Source organism: Hippoglossus hippoglossus, chromosome 17, assembly GCF_009819705.1.
Source record: "Hippoglossus hippoglossus isolate fHipHip1 chromosome 17, fHipHip1.pri, whole genome shotgun sequence".
In the NCBI taxonomy this organism is placed as follows: Eukaryota; Metazoa; Chordata; class Actinopteri; order Pleuronectiformes; family Pleuronectidae; genus Hippoglossus; species Hippoglossus hippoglossus.
The window spans coordinates 6,873,938-6,897,643 of NC_047167.1; the positions used below are offsets into that span (position 1 = coordinate 6,873,938).

At 41.2% G+C, this 23,706-nt stretch overlaps 1 protein-coding gene across 2 annotated transcripts; it reads right to left on the reverse strand.

Moving 5' to 3' along the window:
• Positions 1 to 901: 901 nt before the first annotated feature.
• sugt1 (SGT1 homolog, MIS12 kinetochore complex assembly cochaperone) lies at positions 902 to 22,377 on the reverse strand. 2 transcript variants are annotated; one of them, XM_034613793.1, is made up of 13 exons: positions 22,248 to 22,359; positions 22,101 to 22,146; positions 21,335 to 21,425; positions 20,921 to 20,990; positions 19,244 to 19,314; positions 16,831 to 16,884; positions 15,573 to 15,601; positions 15,330 to 15,352; positions 14,971 to 15,067; positions 13,517 to 13,624; positions 3,545 to 3,635; positions 2,462 to 2,634; positions 902 to 1,687 (listed from the first exon to the last, which is right to left on the reverse strand). In XM_034613793.1, the coding sequence occupies exons 1-13, from the start codon at positions 22,259 to 22,261 to the stop codon at positions 1,586 to 1,588; spliced, it is 969 nt and encodes a 322-aa protein (XP_034469684.1). In that variant the 5' UTR covers positions 22,262 to 22,359; the 3' UTR covers positions 902 to 1,585. The 2 variants fall into 2 exon arrangements, with proteins under 2 accessions (XP_034469684.1, XP_034469683.1); XM_034613792.1 differs by having other exon boundaries at positions 909 to 1,687; positions 22,101 to 22,149; positions 22,248 to 22,377.
• Between the last annotated feature and the right edge of the window lie 1,329 nt (positions 22,378 to 23,706).

Here is a 23,706-nt window from a genome sequence, read left to right on the forward strand (position 1 = left end):
ATTTCTATCACACCCTGTAAATACAGTTTGCTTACAACAGAGCAGTGGGTTTATTTAGGAACCCCCCCCCACCCCTCGTCTCTTCTCTTTCAGACTATTCAGTTTTGAGAAGTGTCACATTTGGTAGCTGCTCTAAAGGTGTGAGCTGAAAGAAGTTTCCAGAGTTCTTTAATGTTAGAGTTGTGGCTCTAGAACTCTTTAATGAGACTAAAGACTCTGTAGCCGTCACGCTCCCAGATCTTACCCACGATGCAAAGCGCTTAGCTCCTTTTGATGTCACAGAGCCGCCTCAGGCGGGGGTAGGGGGTAAGGATGGGGGCGGTGTGTTTGTGTGTGTGTCAGGGATAGTGGAGGAGTGTGTGTGTGAGGCTGAGAGTTCCATCCAGAGCCACAAATGGGCGTTTGATCGTCACGAGAGATGAAACGATGTGTGATGAATTTAACACTTAACTCAGTGTGAGAGGCTTGATGATGCGGTTAGGAGGCTGATCCATATTAATGCTCTCTTGCCTTGGCAGGACGCCCCCTCACAGTTCCAGCTCCTGCACATACAGTATGTGGTGGGAGAACTGGGGAGGCGGCTGCTCGTCCAAATCTGCTACTGTAGATCACCGCTCGACCTCGGGGCCGCATCCCCGCCTGCTGACCAAACAACTCCGGGGACTATCCGACTTGATGACAATCGAAACCGCGTTTCGTAAACCATGTCCTCAAGCCGGCAACCATATCTCAACTGCCTGCACTGATATCACTAATGCCACATTTCATCCCTCCCAGCACATAATCACCGAGCATGGCTCCCTGTCATAATGTATTGCTGTTTGTGTGCCTGATGGATCCCTTCTCAGATATTCCAACCTGTCCAAAACAGTTTCCACAGACAACAAACCATAAAACGCAGTGAAATCTTTGAGCCAAACAACAAATCTTTTATTTACACTGAAGTTGGGGACGACCAAAGCAAAGCCACTGGCTGACAAGTCACACAGATTCCAGATTAGTCAGTTTGCAGAGTAGTATTGCTGTTGATTTTATACAGAGTGTACACAGAAGAAAACTGTATGAGCCAAGAAATGAATTAATTGTTGTCAGTAAAACATCTCAACTTGTTCTTTTACACTGTTATACAAGTGCTGATAATAGAGTCATAAAGGCTTCCGAATACAAAAGGCTTCAGGCGTTGTGACAAAACTAGGAGAGAAAACGAGGGTCTGATGGATGAATTTGAGTGTTTCAGGTCGGTCAGTCACATGTTAATCTGGACATTACTTCCCTTTTGGGTCTAATGGCCTTTAAAATCAGATAAAGGAAATCAATCTGTTCAACAGATTATTCTGATTAACGGACTCCCTCTGGTTATCAGCACCTGAAGACAATGGGCTCTGTGTGGTTTGTGACAGTGGGAACACCGAGGGTCCCTGCACTCAGGCGGGGCGCCAGAGCAACAACGTAACTTAGGGGAGGAAGTGCACGGCCACAGAGGCCGAGGACAGCAGGACACTGCTGGAGCTCAGATGGACAAACGTGAAGAAAGATGTCGCCTAACAAAAAAAAAATTGTGGTAGGGAGAGGGGTTGAGAAGAGCTCAGTACTTCTTGACCTCGGCATCGTCTGGTGGGTTCACGTCCACTTTTCTCTTGCCCACGTCTTTCCAGTTGGTACTCAGGACCGTACCACCTGACTCCATCTGCCCCGGGGAGGATAGAGAGAGAACAGTGGAACCGTCCGTCATTACATTAGTAGTTATGAAACACCTTCTCTGTTCTTACAAAATACTCAGGGCTTAGATTAGTCCTCTGCACCAACTTTCCATAAGTATTGATGGTCAAGGTTGATTTCTTTTCGGACCTCTTTTTAATTTTCCTCTTTTCCCATAATAAGCTGAAAAGTCAAAAAATTCAAAGTGCTCGTCTCCATATGAGCTGACCTTTATTCTCCTAAAGGTCTTCGGCTCTGGGTTGTTTAAACCAAATGGAGACGACTACTTGACATGAATGTTAAAACACTGTCAGCTTCAGGAAATTACAGCAAATCCATAATGTCACAGGTTAATAACAGAATGCTGATTCAGACCAATCAAAATTTAACTGCAATCACACACCGTTACGCGTCCTTCCACACGAATAAATAAAAACACTCCGGCGGAAACTCATTAATTACACTAAGTCACTGCAGCATCAGTCCACGCTGCATGTAATAGATTACTTTGTGGATTACTGGTATAAAATAGACAGCTCTGTTTATAGTTTAATTTAAGGAAAACAACATTATTTTTCTATCTATAATATTACACTCTGTTTATTTTTGTAGAGTTTGAGGAAACACGATTCTTGGAAAAAACTAACAAAAAAGAATTGTGTCCAGACTTCAGTTTGTGTCTGAAAGCAGCTGGTTCATTAAGTGTAAACTAACTGTAATGGATACTGTGGGTGCCTGAATACTTTATTTAATTAAAACTTACAAAGGACTTGTTCATGGCTCGCTTGACCTCGTCGGAACCGTCCGAGTAGATCTGCTGGAAGAGCTTGTTGAGCGCAGCGTCTCCCTCCAGATTCTCGCTCTTCTCCTCCTCGCTGATGTCAACCACCATCTTGTCCCATTTGTGGGCGTGGTTGGATGATGTCGGGTACTGATCTGATGGAAAAGGGAAACAGTGTTTAAACTGTGATAAACACAACCAATCATTTTGTAGGCTGCTCTTGCTAGCTTTTTCAGGATTACCAACCCTAGCTTTAAGGCAGCGTCAAAGATTTTAAAGCCGCTGAGTGGCATTACTATTAACACTATAACAAATGTGTTACTGCTATAAGAAACAGCTCAGGTTTTAATATATACTTGAAATTTCATCATCTCCTCACCATGAGACAGGGTTTTACTCAATTTGTTACAGAATCGTCCGACTCAGACGATGAAGGATCACAATGTGATTTGAAGTGTATTTTTTTGGGGGGATGCAATACGCCCACTATAATCCCAACAAGAGATGGAGAGCCAGAAATGTAATCCAGACACAGATTTACATAAATACAGCAACAGACGTATTCAGGCCAAGTGTGGACACAAACAGCAAAGTGATCCAACAAAGTCAGATGTCAAATATCGAATTTAAATGTAACACTGGTCTGAGTTATAAGAAGGTCCCTTATCAACAGGGCGTCCTAGAGGGTGAGCCGGGTGCAGAGAGGACAGTTTGGCTGCCCACTTAACTTTTGCTCCACACACTTACATAAGTAATTAATCCTGTCAGTAATAGGAACGTGTGGGCTGAAAAACTGAGTCATATTTCGCTGTCATACCTTTCGCTCTTCCTGCCTACTTTTGCAGTCAGACTAATGAAAGACTCTAGCAGGGCCCGACTGCCCACTCTCATTTTAGTGCCGAACAGACAAACACAGGCGCTTATATTGATCTTTGCAGGGAGAGTGAGAGAGAGCGAGAGAGGAATAAGAGGAGGTTGAGTGAAAGAGGGAGAGAAGGAGTGATGAGAGCACAGGCAGGAGGAAAGCTGGGGGAAGGTGCATAAATGCCGAAGCCGTGGACTGACTCGGATTGAAGTGTTTGATGTTGGACTCCTGTCCTTCTCCCTCCAGCTTCTCCCATCTGATGCCGTCTGTCTTTTTCATCTTGATCTCCACCTGACAAGAGGAGACGGGGAGTGAGGGAAGGAGAGGGAACAAGGGAGATAACAATGTTTAACAAAATGGCCTGCTTTGGTGCGAGGGACAAGAATAACACTTCCATTAATGTGACATCTTAAAAGTACAGGACACCTGATTATTATTGGGGCCAAAGAGAGAGAGCGACTGTCTGTTCCGAGCGGCCGTCAACTCAGCCCGCGAATGTGTCTGTGTGTTTGTGTGTGTGAGAGAGAGAGCAGGAGAGAGAGCGAGAGAGAGACATCGGGGATATGCGGGGGCACAGCTCAATCTCAAACCTCACTGACAGACATAGTGCACTAACGAGATGCCTGTCAGCCAGAGGGCCAGTGTGAGAGACAGCGGGAGCGAGAGGAGAGGAGGGTGAGGGTGGTGGTGGAGGGGGGGGATCCTAATTCCACACAGCAGCATCTGATCCAAATCATTACACCGGGAGAACGTGGGAGAGGAGGAAAACAATGAGTGGAGGAAGGACACGGACACACTTTTAACACTGAGCTGCGTTGACAGGGCACACACCAGCGAGACACGCGAGCTGCAGCACTATGTGGGCCCCCCCCACCCCCCCACACACATACCCCCTTCCACCCATTAATAGTGTGTGCGCATGTGTGTATGCCTGTGCTTGATATGAAAGACAGCACTGGTTATGTCGGTGCAATTAAGGAACATTTCTGCTCTGCTGGGCGATGTGATGATTCATTTATGAGGGTGCCAGAAGAGAAGGAGAACCAAGAGGTAGACAAGGTTAGAGACGAACAGGCAGAGAGGCTGACTGGCAGCGAGAGGAGCGTGAGTGAGGGGAGCAGATTGAGGGAAATAAGACAGCATGATCGCTGCTGCCTTCCCCCAGCGAGGGTGATGAGCTAGTGCGAGTGGCAGTGCTCTGATAGATAGCTTTGGTATGTGTCAGCGCTTTCTGCCCCACAAAGGTCCCCGTGCACAGCCAGGCATCTGTGCAGTGTCCGAAATTAACTTTTTTTTGGCTCACCTGCGAAGGACTGTGGAGCTAAAAAAAGAAGACCTCCGCTGAGAATACAGGTTGCTGCTCCAATCCTTCAAGAGTGCGTCGTATAACATTTTTATGTGCGCACAAAATTAGATTTTGCTTTCTTAATTCAAAATCAAAGTTTGTATTTCTACATGACCTGCAACCGATCTTTCACTGCAAGGGCAATTGTAACAGTAGACCATGTCTTTTATACTTGCAGACACAGACAAGGTGTGTATCAGAGTACATGTCAGATCGTCGAACAGCTTTCTGTAGCTAATTATCACATTCTCACTTAATGCTCTGATCCAGAGGTACAGAGTTTAGACAGTAAGAAAGGTTGTTTTCTCAACCTCACCTTTTCCATTCTTCAAACAGCTACTAAGTCACTTTAACTGCTTTCAGACAAGAACTGTACTCCAGTTAATCTCCTGAAAATACTCGGAGGGGCTGTATGTGAGAATGCAAATTTCCTGGTCAGTTGCTGCGGACATTTCCCAGAGTTTCTCCTGCCAGCCCCTGTGAGTAAACCTCTGGATGGTGTCTGAGTGCGAGCTCATGTGAGAACACAGCAGGAGAACCTCTGGGGAATTCACCACATGCGAGTGGGCGTGTTGATGAGGTGTCAAATGTGTCAGATGCAAAACTGGGAAAAAAAAGTTCTCTGGTGGAGAACGAGGTGCCGTACACGTAGAAGACGCAGATGAAGATGTCAACTTGTAAAGCCGACGAGCTTCGAGAGCTTTAGGTGATAAGAGACGACTCCGGTGTTGATGTGCTATAAACAAAAACAAGTGATCTCCAGAGCAGAATTTATACTTTATATCCTGCCTCCTGTGTTACCCCACGCCTGAACCCTCTGGAGATTTCTGTAATGTTGAGAACACGTCTGACCCGAAATCCTCCAGCTGCATTCTTCACATGTGAAAGGCAAATTGCGGACGCAGTCTGGACCCCATTGTCTGGACATTTTCCGGAGTTCCTATCTGAAAATGGCTTTAGTGTGTGTGAAAATGCTATTAAACACTATGTATATCTTAAAGGAGAGACTGTATGAAAATGTGTGCTGTTACACCCATGTTTAAATAACACGTTGCATCCCAACCTTCTTTATGATGGATGGCATTTCAGCCTGCCTTTAAATGTGGCCGTTAGGAACACGAGTTTGGCAAATCTTTTTTGTGAACTACGTATATTGTACATACTGGGAGTAAATGAAAAGGGTATGACATGAAAGAAGAGTTTGGTTTTAAAGTAACTAAGCATCCATCACACGCACTCCTACAAACGTGGGTCATATTAGTCAACCCCTGTAGAGTTGAGGTTGAAGGAGTTATTTTGAGCTCCCAGGATTCTGGAGGTAACCTTTACCTCCCTGTTCGTTTTCTGCACAGACTGTTAGAGCACTTCAAAAGCATCTGTATGAAACCTTCCTGGCTGAATCATCAATACAAATGACGAGTAACAAAATATCTGGCTCTGTAATAAAAGTAAAAATAGTGCAATCCTGTTTAGATCAAAATGTAAGACGAGAAGCTAACCTCAAAATTCCTTGTATTTCACCGAGAAACATTCAACCATGATGAGCTTGATTTTTTCCCGTTTGTGTTTGCCCCGCAAATTGCGGAAAGAAAGTTTACAGTGATGATATGTTAAATAGTTAAAATCAGTTCACTTTCCACTTTATACTGATGCATTAATCCACTAAGGTGCAGCAGTGATTTACTGTGCAGAGCTGCAAAGATGAGTTGATCCACAGAAAATGTATAACAATAGGCAACTAGTTTGATGACTGATTGAATGAGTTAGTTCTATTTCAAATAAAAATTCTTCTCAGTAAGAAAAGTTGATGCTTTTCTTTGACATGAGAAATGTTCCAGTACCATTTTTTCCTTCTACCTTCTGATTCCGATACCTGGACTGATATCAAAAACCATTCTGATACCAGTGCATAAAATAAATAAATGTTTGTGTACATGTATATATACACACAATTTGTTTTGAAAAAGACCACAAATCATTTGAGGGATACACAACCATTTCTTCCATTAAAAAGCTGTTAAATTGCCACAGAGAGCCACAGATGACCTTTGAAGTTTAAGTTTTAATACAGTTCTGATAAACACATTCCGGTTACTCCTCCATGGCCAGCGTGACAGAGTCTCATGGGTAATGTAGTATTTTTAGATCATCTGCCCTCTCAAGTTTTTCTTAGATGTCATGATATGGACAGTATATGTTTGTATAAGACAGTGTTTCCATGGCGATTCATTAAAACCTGCTGATCAGCTGTTTCGAAGCAGCTACTGTTGGGAAATAAAGTACATTTGAGTTATTTTGATATATGCACCTTAAATCTGGGCCCAGATCCTTTGAGCTCTGTGAGGGGCCTCGTGCTTTTAAGACTTCAGCAGGTATCAAAGTGTTGATTTATTAGACATGTCTGGAAAATAGTGCTAATTGGAGTTCAGCCTAATATAGCTTTTACAGCAGAGCCTGTAATTCAGATTAAGTTATCTTAGATTTCTTTAGATCTTAAGGCTTTTTTTATCATGTGGTCAAAATTCTTCTTTACCCCTGTGGATAAAGTTTCATATTCTGATATTAATTCTAAAATTATCTTGGTCCAGTTATCAAACCAGGGGAGCTGGTCGAGCTTTTGGTTTTAATGAGGCTTGTAACACGGCAGCAAATCATGCGCCCGTTGGACTGTTTTTATTGGATTTGTTCATAATGATAGAAGGTTTATGGCTGAGACAAAGTCTGGGAGCCGGACAGAACCAAACGCTGCAGACCAGGAAAATTAATTGTTATCAACTTAATATATAATACCAGCCAGTGCTGCAGGTGCCGTTTATTGTCAGGAATGTTTTTTGTAGAGCTAAGTGCAGCAGAGCTCAAGCCGAGGCCCTTTGTGTGTGTCAAAGTGAGTGTGTGTTGGCCTCTATGCGTGCTCCTGGGCCATACAACATTAATCTGCTGCCACATCTGTGTTTCCTGGCTTTTAAGGGACATGGCAGGCCAGGCGCCGTGTGTGTGTGTGTGTGTCTTTCTGTGTGCGTGACAGGGGAAGCGATGGCTCGTAAAGGGATGTGACAGCAGAGCCACACACAGGGGCCACCACCCACAGGACCCCAGGGGCTGAACTATAGAATACCACACACACACACACACACACACACACACACACACACACACACACACACACACACACACACACACACACACACACACACACACACACACACACACACACACACACACACACACACACACACACACACACAATTTACAGAGGGGCACTGGGTTCCTGTGTCGCTTGTCACATGTGTTTGTAACCATCACCCCCCCCTCTCCCTGCCATGACTCTTCACCCAGCATCCTTTCCCTCATTTTTCCAGATACCCGTGGATTTCAAAACAAACTCGAAAAAAGCACATAAATGAAATAAATATAAACATTCTTAGACGTTGACAGGCATGGAAATTAAAGAGGGGAGACGCCACTTTAGCTATTTGCCGAAAAGAGATGAGTTTGGAACTGAATGGACGAGTGAGCCCGGATCTGAAATTGCGGAGTGTGTGTGTGCGTGGACGCGACTGAGTGTGTGTGTTTGTGTCAGCCGTCTGTTCTGATCAAACACACTGGTGTGTAATTGGCTCCCCGTTGTCGCGTTGACCCCTGCGGTCGGAATGTCTGTCATGGCGGAGGACAGGAGGGGGTCGCACTGAAGATGATGTGCTACAGACGACACTCGCGCACACATACACAGTAAATACTTTGGTTAAATGGCACAAGTGTGTTGAAAGATTACTGTTTAGCCTCTGTATTTGTATGTGTGTGTGTGTTAGTGTGTACGATCGTGCACGCTCATGACCAGCTTAGCCTTCCGCTGCTAAGTTGTCTTTAAAGACAGCGAGGAGATGAAGCGTAAACATTGTGGAGCGAAGAGTGCAGGGCAGGCTATTACAGAGACAGACAGACTGACATTGGTTGGGAATCAACAGCTCCGAGGGCAATGCAGTTTTTTCAGAAACGTTCATTAGGGATGCATGCCAATCTGGAGAAACTTGATTTGCTGATGCCGTTGTTCATTTGAATGTTTTTTCTCCCCAGTGGCTCCTTGGCTTCGGGAAAATGAAACGCCTCCAAAAAATTTAAATGAGACGTGCAGCGAGAGAGCTGCTCAGTGTGTTGGGGTCTCTTACATTGTGGTGAATGAATTTCACCTGTAGTTTGTTATGAGTTAGTAGCTTTTATGCTGTTTTGAATCTCTGAATGCTATATTTACCAATAAGGACGTATGAGGTTGGTGTTATATGTGTGTATGTGTATGCAGGGCCCATGTGTACCCAAGGAACCCAGTGGACCAGGGAACAGTCAGGGCTTTGTGGGAGAGGAGGAGGGCTCAGCACTCTCTCTCGTTATCCTCGAGGTGTGTGTGTGTGTGTGTGTGTGTGTGTGTGTGTGTGTGTGTGTGTGTGTGTGTGTTTGTATCAGCCTAAAACAGACAAAGACTGAAGGTGTGTGTGTGTGTGTCAGTGAGGGGGCATGAGGAGATTGACAAAACATATACAAAGAAGGTAAATGAGGTGGAGAGAGAACAGACAGTGAGTGTCGAGAGATAAGAGGGAGTCTAAGACCATCTTCAGCTGTGGTCTCTCTAAGACTGAGCCCTTGTTTAAGCTGCAACCCACGTGCACCTCTGGTATGCAGTGTCTGCTGTTGCCATGGAAAAGTGAGAAAGTGAGTGAGTGTTTTTTGAGAGGGGGCAGTTTCTGTGCAGGTCAGTCTCTGCTCGGCACAGTGGAGCCGGTGGATATAATGCACACAATACAGATTTAAGGCTACTAATCAAATTTTTCCACATCTCTTCTTCACAATTCCAGCACTTGTGAGAACGTGCTGTGCCTTCGTTCCCCTAAAGCCTCACTGTAAAATAAATTAAAATAAATATCAGTGTTGCTGTCAGAGGCTCTGGGGGTTGGTTTGTTTTGGGACTTTCATAGTTAAGATTCATTTGGAAACATTTACATCACATTAATGTTGCATAAAATGTATAAAGTTAGTTCATTTGTTACTTTTTTTTTATTAAAGTTAGGGAGTTTTCAAATCTGAAAGTCTGCTTTGGTTTGACATTGTAATTCAGGGAGTGCACTCAAGATTTTGTAGGTACCTTCTGTCCTTATCACCTGTGTGGGGTGTGTTTACCTATACTACAAATTGATTGATTTGTAGACAGGCGAGCATCTGACGTTGGTGTGTTGTCAATTCAGCAGGTAATAGTCTTTACATTTGAATGCAGGAAATGAATGAACCAATTGATTGTTAATTTTGTTGCCAGTGTAGTTTTACTATGGTATTACTACCAGCATCTCCAACTTCAGGTGAAGTACTTCCCACTAGTTTGTTTCTCTTATTTCATCGGAGGTGAAGACTGGAAGCAGTTCTGCAAGCATCTCCTGTCTCTTCTTTTATTCTTTAAAGCTGTCTCAACGTCCTGTAATTGAACTATGAACTATATATATATATATATATATATAAAATGAACTATTTTGGGGTTAGGGTTACCAAGTGGACTTCTACATTAAAATAACGAGTTGATTAACCGGAGAAATAGCTGCTAAGTTTGTTAGGTAAGACACAACGTTTCGTTTTGACTATTTGCAAATTAACATCAACTTGTCAATAGCAATCAGCTGTGAAATTGGGGCAGACTATCTTTGTGTTTCCCGGACTGCATGGGTCTGGGACCAGCTTTAAAATTCAGTCGGGTTCAGTCCCAGGTAGTTCCTTTCTGGGTCGTTATGGGTTATGGTACAAATTGTCGGAGCAATTAAACCACTACTCAACTCCTCTACAATTGTGCAGGTGGCCTGTGTGCTCTACTAGCAATAAAGATTGTAATATCATAGTTTCCTGAGTAATACACTTTTTCTGTTGTGTGGAGTTGTGCTTTGGTTGAAGTAAATGTTGTAGAGTGAAGATGACTTCATTATCATTACTTTCTTGAGGCAAAATCCTCAAACTGCATCCGAGGATCAGTCCAGGACCCGACTGCATAATAAGCTGCTAAATATACATAGATAAGGCGGATAATTTATTGAGAACTGCAGCACAAATGCTATGTTCTGCGTAAATTTGGTGTGAGTTAAAAAGTATCAAAAACTGGATAAAAAAAACCCACTATACCAGATAATAAATCCGTCATGACCTTCAACAGACCTTGATTGATTCTTAATACAGTTCATAACCAAGCCCTTTATTTGAGTATGACCTATGTGGCTGTGTCAGATGAGGTGGTTAAGTGGGTACAATACAAACTATCATTTTACTGACAAATTCCAATCCAATAAATTGATTTTTGTTGAACTCAATTTATAACAGGGTAATATAAGTTTCTCTCTCTGTCCATAAACTCTGGAAAGATTGTCCACAACTGTCACTCAGAATAAGTTTACACAGGATTCCCAGGGAAGAAAGAAGAGGTTTAAGCTGTACTGTACAGACAAGGCCAGGTAGATTAGTGCCCTGAAAAACAAATCCCTCCCCTTGATGACTAAAACAACAATCAACGCAACTCACACTAAACCTGCCTCTTGATCCACAGGCTACAACCTGACAGTGGGTCTAAACCCTGAATCAGCACACATTCAGCCAGCACACTCATTAGCCCACATTCTGTACAATAACACACTAATTAGTCTATAGTAAAAAAGTGCCCTACCTACTCATTAGGCCCATAATCATTTTTAAACAGTGCTGAGGAACTCGCAGCAACTAAAGCACTAATAGATGTGTGTGTGTGTAGGAGTGAGGATTTGTGCATATGCATGAATCTCTGGTTAGCTGCTCAGATGAACTGTGCTAATGTCTCTACAGGAGCTGGTCTGTATGCAGCAAGATTGGATTTTCTCATTTTTATTCCCGCTACAACGAGCTTTACCAGCGTTAAGGAATTATAGGTGGTGACAGCCTATTTTATAAGGCTTTAAATTATTGAAGAGATTAAGATGTTAATCTCAGAGTGGTAACCCAAGTAATGATCAGTCACAATTTCAGTGAGCTGCTTAAACTCTGCATCATTTTCTGCTTTGCCTTTTTTATTGTTATCTGACGTCTGATGCTCTGCACTTGAGAGAAGCGGAGAAGTGCCTGCGTTTCTCCAGTGTGCGACATTACTACATCATTACTATATCACATTTTCTTTATAGTGTCATAAAAATGTTCCCTGACATGTTTAATAGTCAAAGCTACGTCCACTCTTCCACTGATTCTGATCTGATCCAATGACTTTTCATTGACTTTCAAAAACTTGAGCCAAAGTGTTTCCATGACCTAAAAATGTTTCTTTCTTGTCTGTTTATGCTGGCTGAGAGACATTGTTTAAGTGGTAAAGAAATTTTTTTTCCACGACAGATCAGCTCGCTGTTGAGAAAAAGATCTGATAGGACTGCATGTGAGAAGCAGGTTGGTAAAAATTCATGACAGGACCAGAGGAAGTATAATGTTCTAATGTACACTCAAGGATTCCAGGAATGCGCTCATGACGATGCTGCCACCTATGTTATCTAATATAAAATTAAGAGGCGGCCACGTCTGTCAACCGCTTGTTGTGATCATGTTTGTCCAGGGCCGAATTCATCATTATAAGCAGTTGATTACTATAAAATAATTGTGTAGCTTCTGTATGATAGTCCCAGAATTTGAGGAAAAGGTAACGGCTCCAAACACAAACATCGACTCTGCTGCCCACTTATCTCTCTCTCTGACTCAAAGACAGCCCGTCCCAACACACGCACACACACAGTGTCATCGGACATTTGTGTAAACAGAATTTGTAAACATAGACAATGTATGGAGAGGCGGATGTGATGGCGGCCTCGCTTTGGCTCGATTCGGTTGGCAGTGTGCAGTGCGCCAATGATAGAAACACAGAAAGGAGCAGTTAGAACTGGAAAGAATAACTGTTTCACAGTCAGATGAAAAGACAGAAAATGAAAACTGTAAGCGGACTTGGTGGGGCAGGTGCATCGCTCCCTGTGTGTCTGCCACAGGCTTAGTGCCCTGCCCCAAGGAAATACCTGTATAATGTTTGTATGAGAACATTCATTTTGGACTAGTGTTGAGCACTGAACCTGAAGTTGGTGATGCTGGCAGTGATACCATGATGTTATTACAGCGGCAATGAAATTAACAAAGTGAACCGATCCATTCATTTTCTTCATTCAAATAAAAAGATAACTTTTTGTAAATGGACTTCCTTCAAAAAATAGCCGAATCAACAACAGGCCAACATCAGACACATCAAAGCCAATCAATGTCATATATAGGTAGACTCATGTAAGTCTATGGCGCTACCTAAATTACAATGTGAAACCAAAACTAACCAGATCAAATGTAAACAATGTAACAAAGACATGAACCTTGGTTTGGACTTTCAGGGGTGAATACGCCCTGAGATTAATATAATATATTCATCTTTAATTTGTTTTTTCACATCAGGGTTTGGTCAATTGTGGCTAACATGATCCCATCAAGGTAAACAGCTGTCGTTTTTTTGTTCTTTATGCTCCAAAGTCAACCAACACACATCACAACACTTTGATAAGTCTTTTAGTGCACGATGGAACTTTTAACACAACAGCTGCTTTTGAAAGCATGTAGCTCTCACAAACGGTGTTTGATTCTGCTTCATGAGCATGACTTCTGTCTCAGTAAATATGTTGAGTCACTGACAATCTATGCCAGAAAGTAAACTCATAAATGCTAAAATCAACATTATATTCCTAAACAGTGGACTCCCCTTTGATTTGAAGGTAGCACATTAAGCTCTAATAAAGATGACTGAACAGGATGGGTGTGGTACCTTGGTGGTGAGGATCCTGAAGTTGCTCTGTTGAGGGACGATGGGGTGCAGCAGGTTGAGGTGAAAGTTGTAGCTCTCCCCTGATGCCAACTGAATCATGGTATTGAGCTGCGGACACCAAAAATCCCAGATATTAGTCATTAGCCTTCGCTGACTGCCATTAAGTTTAGAAGTGAGGAACGATGAACACATACAAATATGTTGTACAGTTTTATATGAGGCAATAGCAGGAAAATTAAATTACTCATTCTTTCAGATCAGTTTTATAAATCTTAGACTAGATTGAAAAAAATAACAACCCTTGATCTTTAACCATGGCACCAATATTTTTTGTCAGCATGTGAACAATCATCTGATGTGGCCAGTGTGTGACAGCCAAGAGTATCCTTGTCCTGTCCCCTTCAGCCACAGTGTGACCAGTTATCAACTGGGGGTTGCTAACAGCCTGTCACTCACTGGGACTGGGTGTGTGTGTAGGAGGGAGGGGGTGTTGGTTTAGAGGGACATGGGCTTGGCTGTGGCCCAGATCCTCACACTGCTTACAAACCCATCATTTAGCACATGCTGCTTCCACATAAAAAAACTAAAAACATACTGTGTGCTGTGTTAAACTCTTCATCGCAAACCTAAAACCAAGTGCGATTTAACGCCCACCGCTTCTCTGAAAGTGGAATTTTCAGATTTGATGCCAAATTAATGCAAAACTTTAGTTCATCGAGGATAAAAGCATAGAAAGTTACCTGAAGTAGCTTTTGGGCAATTCCACAAAGCGATTAAACCCGTATTATTCATTTCCAGTTGAGTTTCTGCGCCGTCTGTAGGTATACAGCTGCTGCATACTGAGCCACCAGGGAAAATAACTGGAACCACTGCTTTTCATCTTTAATTTCTTTTGTATAAACTGACCTTGTAAAATATATATGAAGTTATCTGTACTTCGCAGCACACAGGCAGCTTAACAAGTGACTGTGTGATTCAGAGCGAGTGAACTATTACTTCTGAAATGGGGTAAACTCAGTTTGTTATTCTATTAGGAAAGACAAAGCTGCTCCCTGGGGTGCCCTGCAGTTACCCCTCAGAGAGCGGGAAAGAGGAATGGAAAGACTGAAAGGGAAAGAGAAAAAGAGAAAGAAAGATGGTTGTCCCCGGAGGGCTCGATGGCTGATCCTAGATCAGTTATGCCTTTTATCTACAGACAATTAGGAGGTTGGAGAAGCTGGGGAGGGTAAATTGTTCTTAGATCTGTACTTTGGGGGCAATGTTAACAAGGCACCACTGGAGGCATAGTTGGATCCATGGGGAGCGGGTGTGGGGGTGTGTGTGTGTGTGTGTGTGTGTGTGTGAGACCCACCTAATGGGCCCCCCTGAGGAAACACCCAAGAGCCAACCCATCTCTGTATCTTTTACACACAGACACACACCCCTTCAATCCTACATTTAAGATGTGCTTGTACCTCTTTTTCCATGAAGTTGACACACACACCGTCCTTGGGTACATTCTTCGCCATGACTGTGACAATGACTTGAGATTCTGTTTGGTACCAGTCATGTCTGCAAGTAACACACACATACAAGCAATCAGAAATTTTATTTCCACGACTGATGTGATCATTACAATGTAGAAACAAAAAAATGAAATGATCAAGAAGCAGCTTGTTGTTATTGTCTATGCACAATTTATTTACACACTTATATGGAGTGGAGCGGCTTTGACACACTGTGGCTTGGTTAAATATTGAGCTGGCATAATAAAGGCACAGTAAAAACATTAAACTGATGCCTGGATAAGGAATATTTACAATTATATACTTACTTGACAGGTGGAACCGCCGGTGTCTGCAGGGTCATTCAGCACCCGAGACAGGATGACAATTAGAGAGGAGGATGCCGTGATGAGACAGAGGGATGAAACAACAAGGACACAAATGAGTAAAAAAACATAAAAGCCGTTTGGTAGAGATTTCTTCTTCAAAGCTCGAGCATTCACTCAAGGCTGATGCTGGCTATTGATGCTGAGAGCAACATTGCCCCCAGGTGGTCGTGCAGAGAAACTCACCCTGCTTTCGCTGCCGTTCTCTGTCCAATCTAGAGGGGACAGTGAGAAGAGGTTGACTGTAGTGCAGGTGGATGCATTTCATACAACATCTCAACCAAAGTCTAGTCAATTAAATATGATTATTACAAACTATAAGAACACAACTTTGGACCCATCTGTCAAAAGATGAACAAAAGCACACAGGTGCCTCCACATTGACACACACACAAAGACACACTCTCAATGCCATGCCACCAGTTTGTTTACTGGTCCATCCACGCCCATTATAATCCCTGTGAGACCAAGCAAAGCTGATCACCGTTTACCAGCATGCTATCATACATTATTCACTGCTTTCATTACACAGAGAGAGAGAGAAAGAGAGAGCAGGGGGGGAGGGAGGGAGGGGGGGAGAGAGAGAGAGAGAGAGAGAGAGAGAGAGAGAGAGAGAGGGGGGGGGATGATGTCTTAATGAGGTTGCGTTTGAAATGGTGAGGTGACTGTGTGACTGTGAGTGTGTCTCTGCTTGTGTGTTTTGATACAAGCAGGGTGCCACATGTGAGGTGCTGTGTGTGTGTGTGTATGCGTGTTGGTAGTAAACATACTGTCACAAGAAGAAACAACGACTGCTCCTGGTGTGAGTGTAAGCAAATGCAAGTAGGGTACTTTCAAGTTTTAAGGGGGTGTATGTGTGTGTGCGTGTTCCATCTTTGAGCAGGCTTATGAAGGGGTTGGGTCTCATCGGGGGCTTTCAGACATCAGTTAAGTTAACTCTGATGAATCATACCGCTCCTGGGAGTACGTGTGCATGCGGGTGTGAAGCGCGTTTGTCAAAACTCATGCTCTTGTTTACTTGAGACGATCCAGAGGGCCCAGGCATCACTAGCAACAGAAACACGCCGCCCAGACATGGCATGCATCTTTTATTGGACTAAGCAGCTCTGTCTTAACATGCTACCACTATGTGCACAAACTGTAGATTCATGGGTGTATGTACGCTTATCTGTATGTATCTGTATTCTGTATGTTTGATAGCAGCTACATAAAAACCCTGCAAAGAAGAGTGCGACTGGTTATAGACTTGAAAGTCTGAAACTTTTTAAAGTAAAGCCGCCAAAGGGAATATTGTGTAACAACATTTAATGCTTTTGAAGATTCTGAATAAATTAATTCAACCATTTTAATAAAATACTGTTTAATATCCCCATGAATTTAATATTCTAAACCAATCTGCTCCAAATATAGTTCGAGTTAAAACAGACATGAATGTTTCACTTACCCCCCATCATCTCCTCACAACGCTTGATCCAAATCTCATATGATGTGTCAGAAACTGTGGAAAATACAGAAAGGAATAAATCTTTTTACTCTACCTTTTCTTTCAAGATAATATATATATATGTAGGTTTATTTTAAATACAGTATTATTAGATCATTTAGAGAAAAGATTTTCGGGCATTAGGTCTGAAGTTGTTTGACTAAGTGCAGGAGATGCCAAAGTCATAAATTGAACAGGTTTGTTTCCAAAGAGAAATTTCTTAAAGGAAATGGGAATACATTTTGGGGGTGGGTAAAACTAAGTAAAAAAAGTTTTGGTTTTGTTTGTAGATTTATAACAGTGTGCCAATATCTAATATTGTTGAGAAAAAACTACAAAAAACAGAAACATTTCAAACTATGCATGCTAAACACATCTCTTTAAAAAATATTAAAAGCGCGACAGGAGTAGCGTTAAAATAACGTTAATGTATTAAGCGCTACTCAAACTAATTTAAGACCTATTACATCATATTTTAACATATTTAAGACTTTAAATTCTGATAAATAAATTCTAGTTTTACTTACTCTCTTTTTTTTTTTTACTTTAAATTTTTGAGACCAATCTGAAACCCTGCTTTTTTTTAAAAACAATTTTTGGTTGATTTAAATCTGACCACAGATTCATTGATTGCTTCTAAATGATACTTGGACCCTGTAGGGGAAATAGTCCAAAACAACAACAAAAAACATCTTTCATAACAGAGCTTGTTTATAATGAAATAAATATTTCAAATTTGTCCACTAAAATCCATTAACTCTCAATGACAGTGATGCTGTTATAGCCATAGCTACAGCATTTTCTTGTACATGTTCACAGGATATGCAGTGAGTATCTGTGTGTTGTTGCGGCTTTTGTGTTTTGTACAAAACTGCACGAACATTACTCAAGTTAATGATTTAAAAATTTCCTTAAGTGACATCTTGGAGGAATCCCTGTTTTTGGTCTTCAAGCCCTGAATCAACAGCTCTTTTGTAACATTGATCCCACATGAACTGACATTACACAACAAGAAACAAAGTCATTAACCCATTAAGCCCTGCTGGACACTGTGATGTAACAGCTTCAACCACAAAAAGGATTCTAAAATAGCCTTTTATGATAATTTAATAAGGCTGTACTTTAATGATATTTAACCGCTGTTTTCCTTGTTAAATTCTTATCACATATAACAGATTGAAAATGCTTACGGAATTAATGAGAAAAGAATAAAAAGAGAGCACGATGTTAGTTAGCAGGTTTATGCAAAAACCACTGAACAAATGTCCATGTAATTTTGTGGAGGGACGGGGCATCACCCAAGGGAGAGCCCAACAAATTTTGGACAAGATACAGATAAAAGGGCATATCTACATTTTTTTCCCTACTTACTTTAACATGATAGATATGACACTAGCCTTCGCAGACATTTGCGCTCTCCAAGCACCCTTCTAGTTTGAGCTTTTTTCATAATAAGTGAAAAGATATAAAAAGTGGGTTCACTTGTATTTATGAACATGCAATCAGAATGGAACGCAAAAACACACATGGAAAATTATGGTTCTCTAAAAGAGAGGAAGTTTAAAGTGGATCTGCCTAAATTCTGCTGTAAATTTGGATTTTACAACTTAAAAAGCCAACTTGACATTTGTAATCTGTCATGGCAAAGTCAAATATATCAGTCATATACAGTTACAAACATGCAGCTACATCTGTTACAACACCAAATGGACAGTTATATAAAACATTGTCCAACTGCTACCAGAAACAAACTATTGGGGAAAGTATTGTCTTTACTTTGAAGATTTACTGCTGCTACTATCAAACATCTTAACAATGACACAGCATATCAGTGACATTATCAGTTTTCACTATAGTCCAGTATTTAAAAACAAATTCAAACAAGATTGTAAACAAGGGCCCACAACAAAAAGAGACCTGAAATAAAATATGATGGTTGAGGAAGAGTCCTCGTGCAACGGCAAGTGTATTATCTGGACAATCTGCTCCAACTGTCAGCAGTTTGTTTGTTTGTTTGTTTTGCTTCAGAGTTAGGTTAGCCTTGAATTAAATGGTAATAATGTAAAAATGTTGGTACTGTGATACATGCATTTTGATATAATTTGTATATCGCATAGCTATTTAGTGTAGTTGTTACACAACTTTACAAAATATTGGAGGTATCCTGTAAAACACTTTAACTATACCTGCCATATAAAAAGAAAAGAATTTTGAGGTCATTGTATAAGCAATACAATGAAATCATAAGGACACAAGTGGAGAGCGTTGCATTAAATGAAGTGAATTAAGCAGGTTTCTGCTGCAAACGGGTTGGTAACAAGCTGGACGATAAAAAAAAAAAATTGTACTCGAGGCCAAATCAGGCTTTACTCACCATCGAGTTGTTGTCCCTGATTGAAGGCTTCTTGTGCTGACTCATAGTGGTTCAGGTAGTACTCTGCTATTCTGCAGTTGGGACAGAAGAACATGTTACATGCCTGGCCATTGAGGGCTTTAAAAACAAGCAGTGAAAAATCTTAAAATCAATTCTATAACTCACAGGTAACCACTGAAGGGCAGCAAGTGTAATGTGATCGCTTCTCGTTGTGCGCCTTACAAGCCTAGCAGCGGTGTTTTTCATTGTTTTAATGTTTCATTTATTGATACCAGGCTTGTAATAGTCAAGCCTGGAAGAAATAAAAGTGTGAATGACCTTTTTCATGTCTGCAAAAGACAGGAAAGACCTGATTAACTGTGTCAGTTGGACAAAGCAGAACTGCAGCACTTTGGTAACCTGAGCATTGAATGAATGCCAGAATCTAACATAACACCTAGATTGCCAGCCTCTCTATGTACTTTATTAGATAAGTCACCCAAACTAGAGGGACTGTTAATGTCGCTAGCACTAGGGCCAGGGGGGTAATTATGATGACTTCTGATTTGGAGTCGATTAATTGTCAAACATTTTTGGTCATGCGATTTCTATTGTCAGTAAGGCAGGTCATAATGCAAGAAACATCAATGGAGCCAAGTTGTAGCGGGACATACAGCTGTATATCGTCTGTGTAGCAATGGATGTCAACGCTATAGCTATGTATTATTTGCCCCAGTGGTAGCATATAGATGATAAACAACAGAGGACTCAAAATAGACCCCTGGGGTACCCCACAAAAGAGAATGCACACAAGAAGAGGAAGCACCTCCCACCATTATTGAAAAGGACCTATTAGACAGACAGGAGATAAACCAATCCAGCACCACATCTCTGATACCAACAACGTTTTCAGACAGCTGATCAAGACATTCTGGTCTATTGTCAAATGAAGAGGTGAGGTCAGGGAGGATTCAAATTTAGAAACAGCCTGTTGTCGAAAAAAGTGAAGCTTGGACATTGGTCTAAAATTACTTACAATAGAGGGGACTAGGGAGGGCTGTTTAAAAGAGGATAAACAGTAGCGTGTTTAAAATGGTATGGGAAAATACCAGTCTTAGGGGAATAGCTAAAAAAAAAAGAGGGAATAAAGTTAGAGGGACAGGTGGATGCTATAGAATTTAATATATTCGTGCAATGTTAAAAACACTGACAAGATCTTCAACAGAGAGGGCCTGCTGTTGACTTGAAGTAAAACTTGTGTGGAAAGCAGTAAAAGCCTGACAGATGTGAGGAACAGAGAGACAGTTTAGTGGGCGGAAGAAAAACATAGTGGGAGGTTTGGAGTCAAGTGAGAGGTGTGGAACCTGGAAGAGCACTGCATTATGATCTGAGTCTGAAAAATTGATCAGGTTCACATTGCCCACACAAAAGCCATGGGAGAGTACAAGGTCATGAGTGTGCCCTTCGACATGGCTGGGCTGCTTGACATATTGGGCCAAACTAAAATAATCTAAAAGTTAAAAAAAATCTGAGATAAACGAGGAGGAGGAGGCAGCAGCAGACATAGGTATTAAAATCACCAAGAATAAGAACTTTGTCCTAATGTTACATTCATCAAATTCATCAGTCAGAAGCAACAGGAAAAACCTTATTCACTTTAATATCTGATATTATTGTGTAAAAGTAAGCAGTACACACCCTGTTCGCATGAAAGCCAGAGGAAGGCTGGGTTTTAGCTGTTGTGCTTTTTTGGCATCATCAGCGGCACCTGTCAAAAAAAGGAAAATACATTTTTACTATACAGTATATAAGCTATGTCATTTAGAAGACTAATATTCAACAAAGTGAACACAAAGTAATACAAGATTACTCAACTCATTACCCTAACCAACATTCTGGATCACTGTGTCTAATAAGCAGTTTATGAAGTCTGAGGAGACAAATACTTGATTCTAATTTTGCACAAGGTTGTATGAATAAAATACATAAACACAATATTGTAGACTATCTTGAGAAATTCATATGTACTGCAAGCAAGTATAATCATGCAAAGTTATTTTTAAAGGCTATTTCCTGAACATTATTTTCAATTCATGTAGTATGTGGGCTTACAGCTGTAGTTTTTGAGAAGGATGTGGGCATAAGCACGCTGGCAAAACCACTCAGCGTTGTCAGAGTCTCCCTCCAAGGCCTCATTCAGTGCCTAGAAGAAAAGACGAGGCGTTTAAATTGACAGACTTCTGTGCCAATTTAGAAAGATTTGTGTTAGTGGTAGAAAAGTAACACGAAGCAAATGACACCGAACAGAATTATCCAAGAGTGGAAGAGGCGATTCAGAGGCACTGATGGGTGAGTAATGTATAACCTGAAATGAGATGCTAACTGTAATACTCTCCATACAGGAGTCACTAAAAGGAGTGTATTTAAAATAATACGTTAAAAAACAATGTCTAAACAGTAAAGGCGTAAATAATTTATATTACCATCTGCTGACATGGCATTGCACGGGTGATTACAGGCTGACATATCTAAAAATGTGCTTGTGAAATTTGCTCATGACTTGGAAATGTTGCATTTTCAAAAGGCAAAGTAAAACAAAGCTACTCGGTTCCAGATGTTCCAGATGTAGCCTACGATGACCTGTTTTGTACGTGCAAAGTGATGCTAAAAGGAAACGTTAGCTAACTTTGCAGGCTAGTAACAGTGGCAAAACCTATGCTAACACCAGAGATGTGTCACCAACACCACACATTATGCCCTTTATACTGAAACGTCTCGTCAGACAAAGTTAACATTGAAGCGACATCTAGAAAGAGTGTCCACATATCGAGTTAACGAGCTTGTGGTGTGTTTGTGGTTAGCTAAATGCTGTGTTTACCTCCAGAGCTTTCTGTGGGTCGTCGTCAATGAAGCTATCGGGGAAGCTGCTAAAGCGGAAATAAAGAGCAACCATTAAACAGCCGAATGGAAACAAACACATTCAAATATACTTTAAAAACTACCCGGTGTGTTTGGTGAAACTTGCCTTTCGGCTGCCATGTGTTCGCCGCGGACAGAGTCTCTGCAGTCACGGAAAGTTCTCGATGAGGAGGCAGCTGGAAACGTGATGGCTGGAGCCGAGCAGCGGGCCTGTCAACATCCGACTATACACTGCGCCCACCGTCACTGCGCCACCTATCGGCCTGGAGGAGTCAGTGAAGCGACACAGCTCTAAAGACATAAATATACACCTGGTTTTATTTCATTGATAAACTCAACTTGATAACAGTCAAGGGTGGAGCAAGTATTCAGCTGCTTCGTTAATACCTCAACATCATACGGTTGTGCAATTTTTTTTTTTTTTACACCTTTTTATATTTGCAGCAATTTTTTTTTAAAATAATTAAAAACACGTCTACTAAGACAATTTCCTAGTCTTATCATTAAATTTACATGTTTAACTATTGTATTATTTTTATAAAAGAAATGTAAATTATAATGTTGGTCTTATTATCAATTGCAATTATAAATTGTTTGATCATTGTTATTCAAGCAATACAAATTAGTCAGTCTATTCATTGTAAATATTAGATTATTTTATTAGTTGCATTAAAGCAATACAAATTAGCATGTAAGAGTCATATTAATTGTAGATTTTAATATATTGGATTATTTGTATTAAAGCAAACAAATATTACAATGTCAGATTCTAAATAATTGTAAATATTAAACTACTGGATTATTTGCACTGATAACATATGGGCAGCTTTTTAATGATGTTGCAAATATGACCCTATTTTAATCCTGAACCTTTTCACCCATAGCAATGCATCATGTTGTATGACAATAATACTTATCTGGCAAGTAAAATCTCAATTTGTAGTTACATGTAAATGTAATAAAATCATTTCCCTCTGACATGTGGCGCACAAGAAATATTAAGTAACATAAAAAATCAAGTGTTACCTAGAACACTTTAGTAAATGAGCTTTCCACCAGTGATGCTGGTAAACAAAATGTGGGTGAATAAATGAGCAGGGACGAGTTTCACACAGACAAAATTAAGTTTATTTCGTATGATCGACCATTTTCTTTTCAACACCTGCTTGAAGGCAAACATACGAAGGCAACCATACGAAGAACAGCAACAAAAACTCCACCTCTCCCTCTGCTACAAGCTCACAAATCTGTAATCAGTAAAACGTAAAAATCTCAAGGGAGCTCCAGATAAGGCAAAGTGAGGAGGATTCCAAAATAAAAAATGTTCTGTCATTAAGTGAAAAGCACTTTTGCATAGGGGGTTCCAGGGAGGGGCAAAGGCACAGTTTGAAACATCTCCTAACCAAGTTTAGCCTCACAGACGCCAGCATAAAAGTCTTACCCGGCAGTTTGCATTTGGAGTGAAGAGAACTTTGTAGTCTGGGTTTCTGAGGCTAAAGCAAGATCAAGTGAAGAGAAAATGCTGAACTCAGCATTACTTCTTTATAAAGGGCCGGTTGTTTTAC

Bases quoted from the DNA above. Each gene is read 5' to 3' on its own strand.
- sugt1 (XM_034613792.1), bottom strand. The intron at 16,885-19,243 runs GTGAGTAAAGCC...TATTTTCCACAG, and splicing joins TCAGGGACAACAACTCGATG to TTTCTGACACATCATATGAG. The intron at 1,688-2,461 runs GTAAGTTTTAAT...TCCCCGGGGCAG, and splicing joins GAGCCATGAACAAGTCCTTT to ATGGAGTCAGGTGGTACGGT.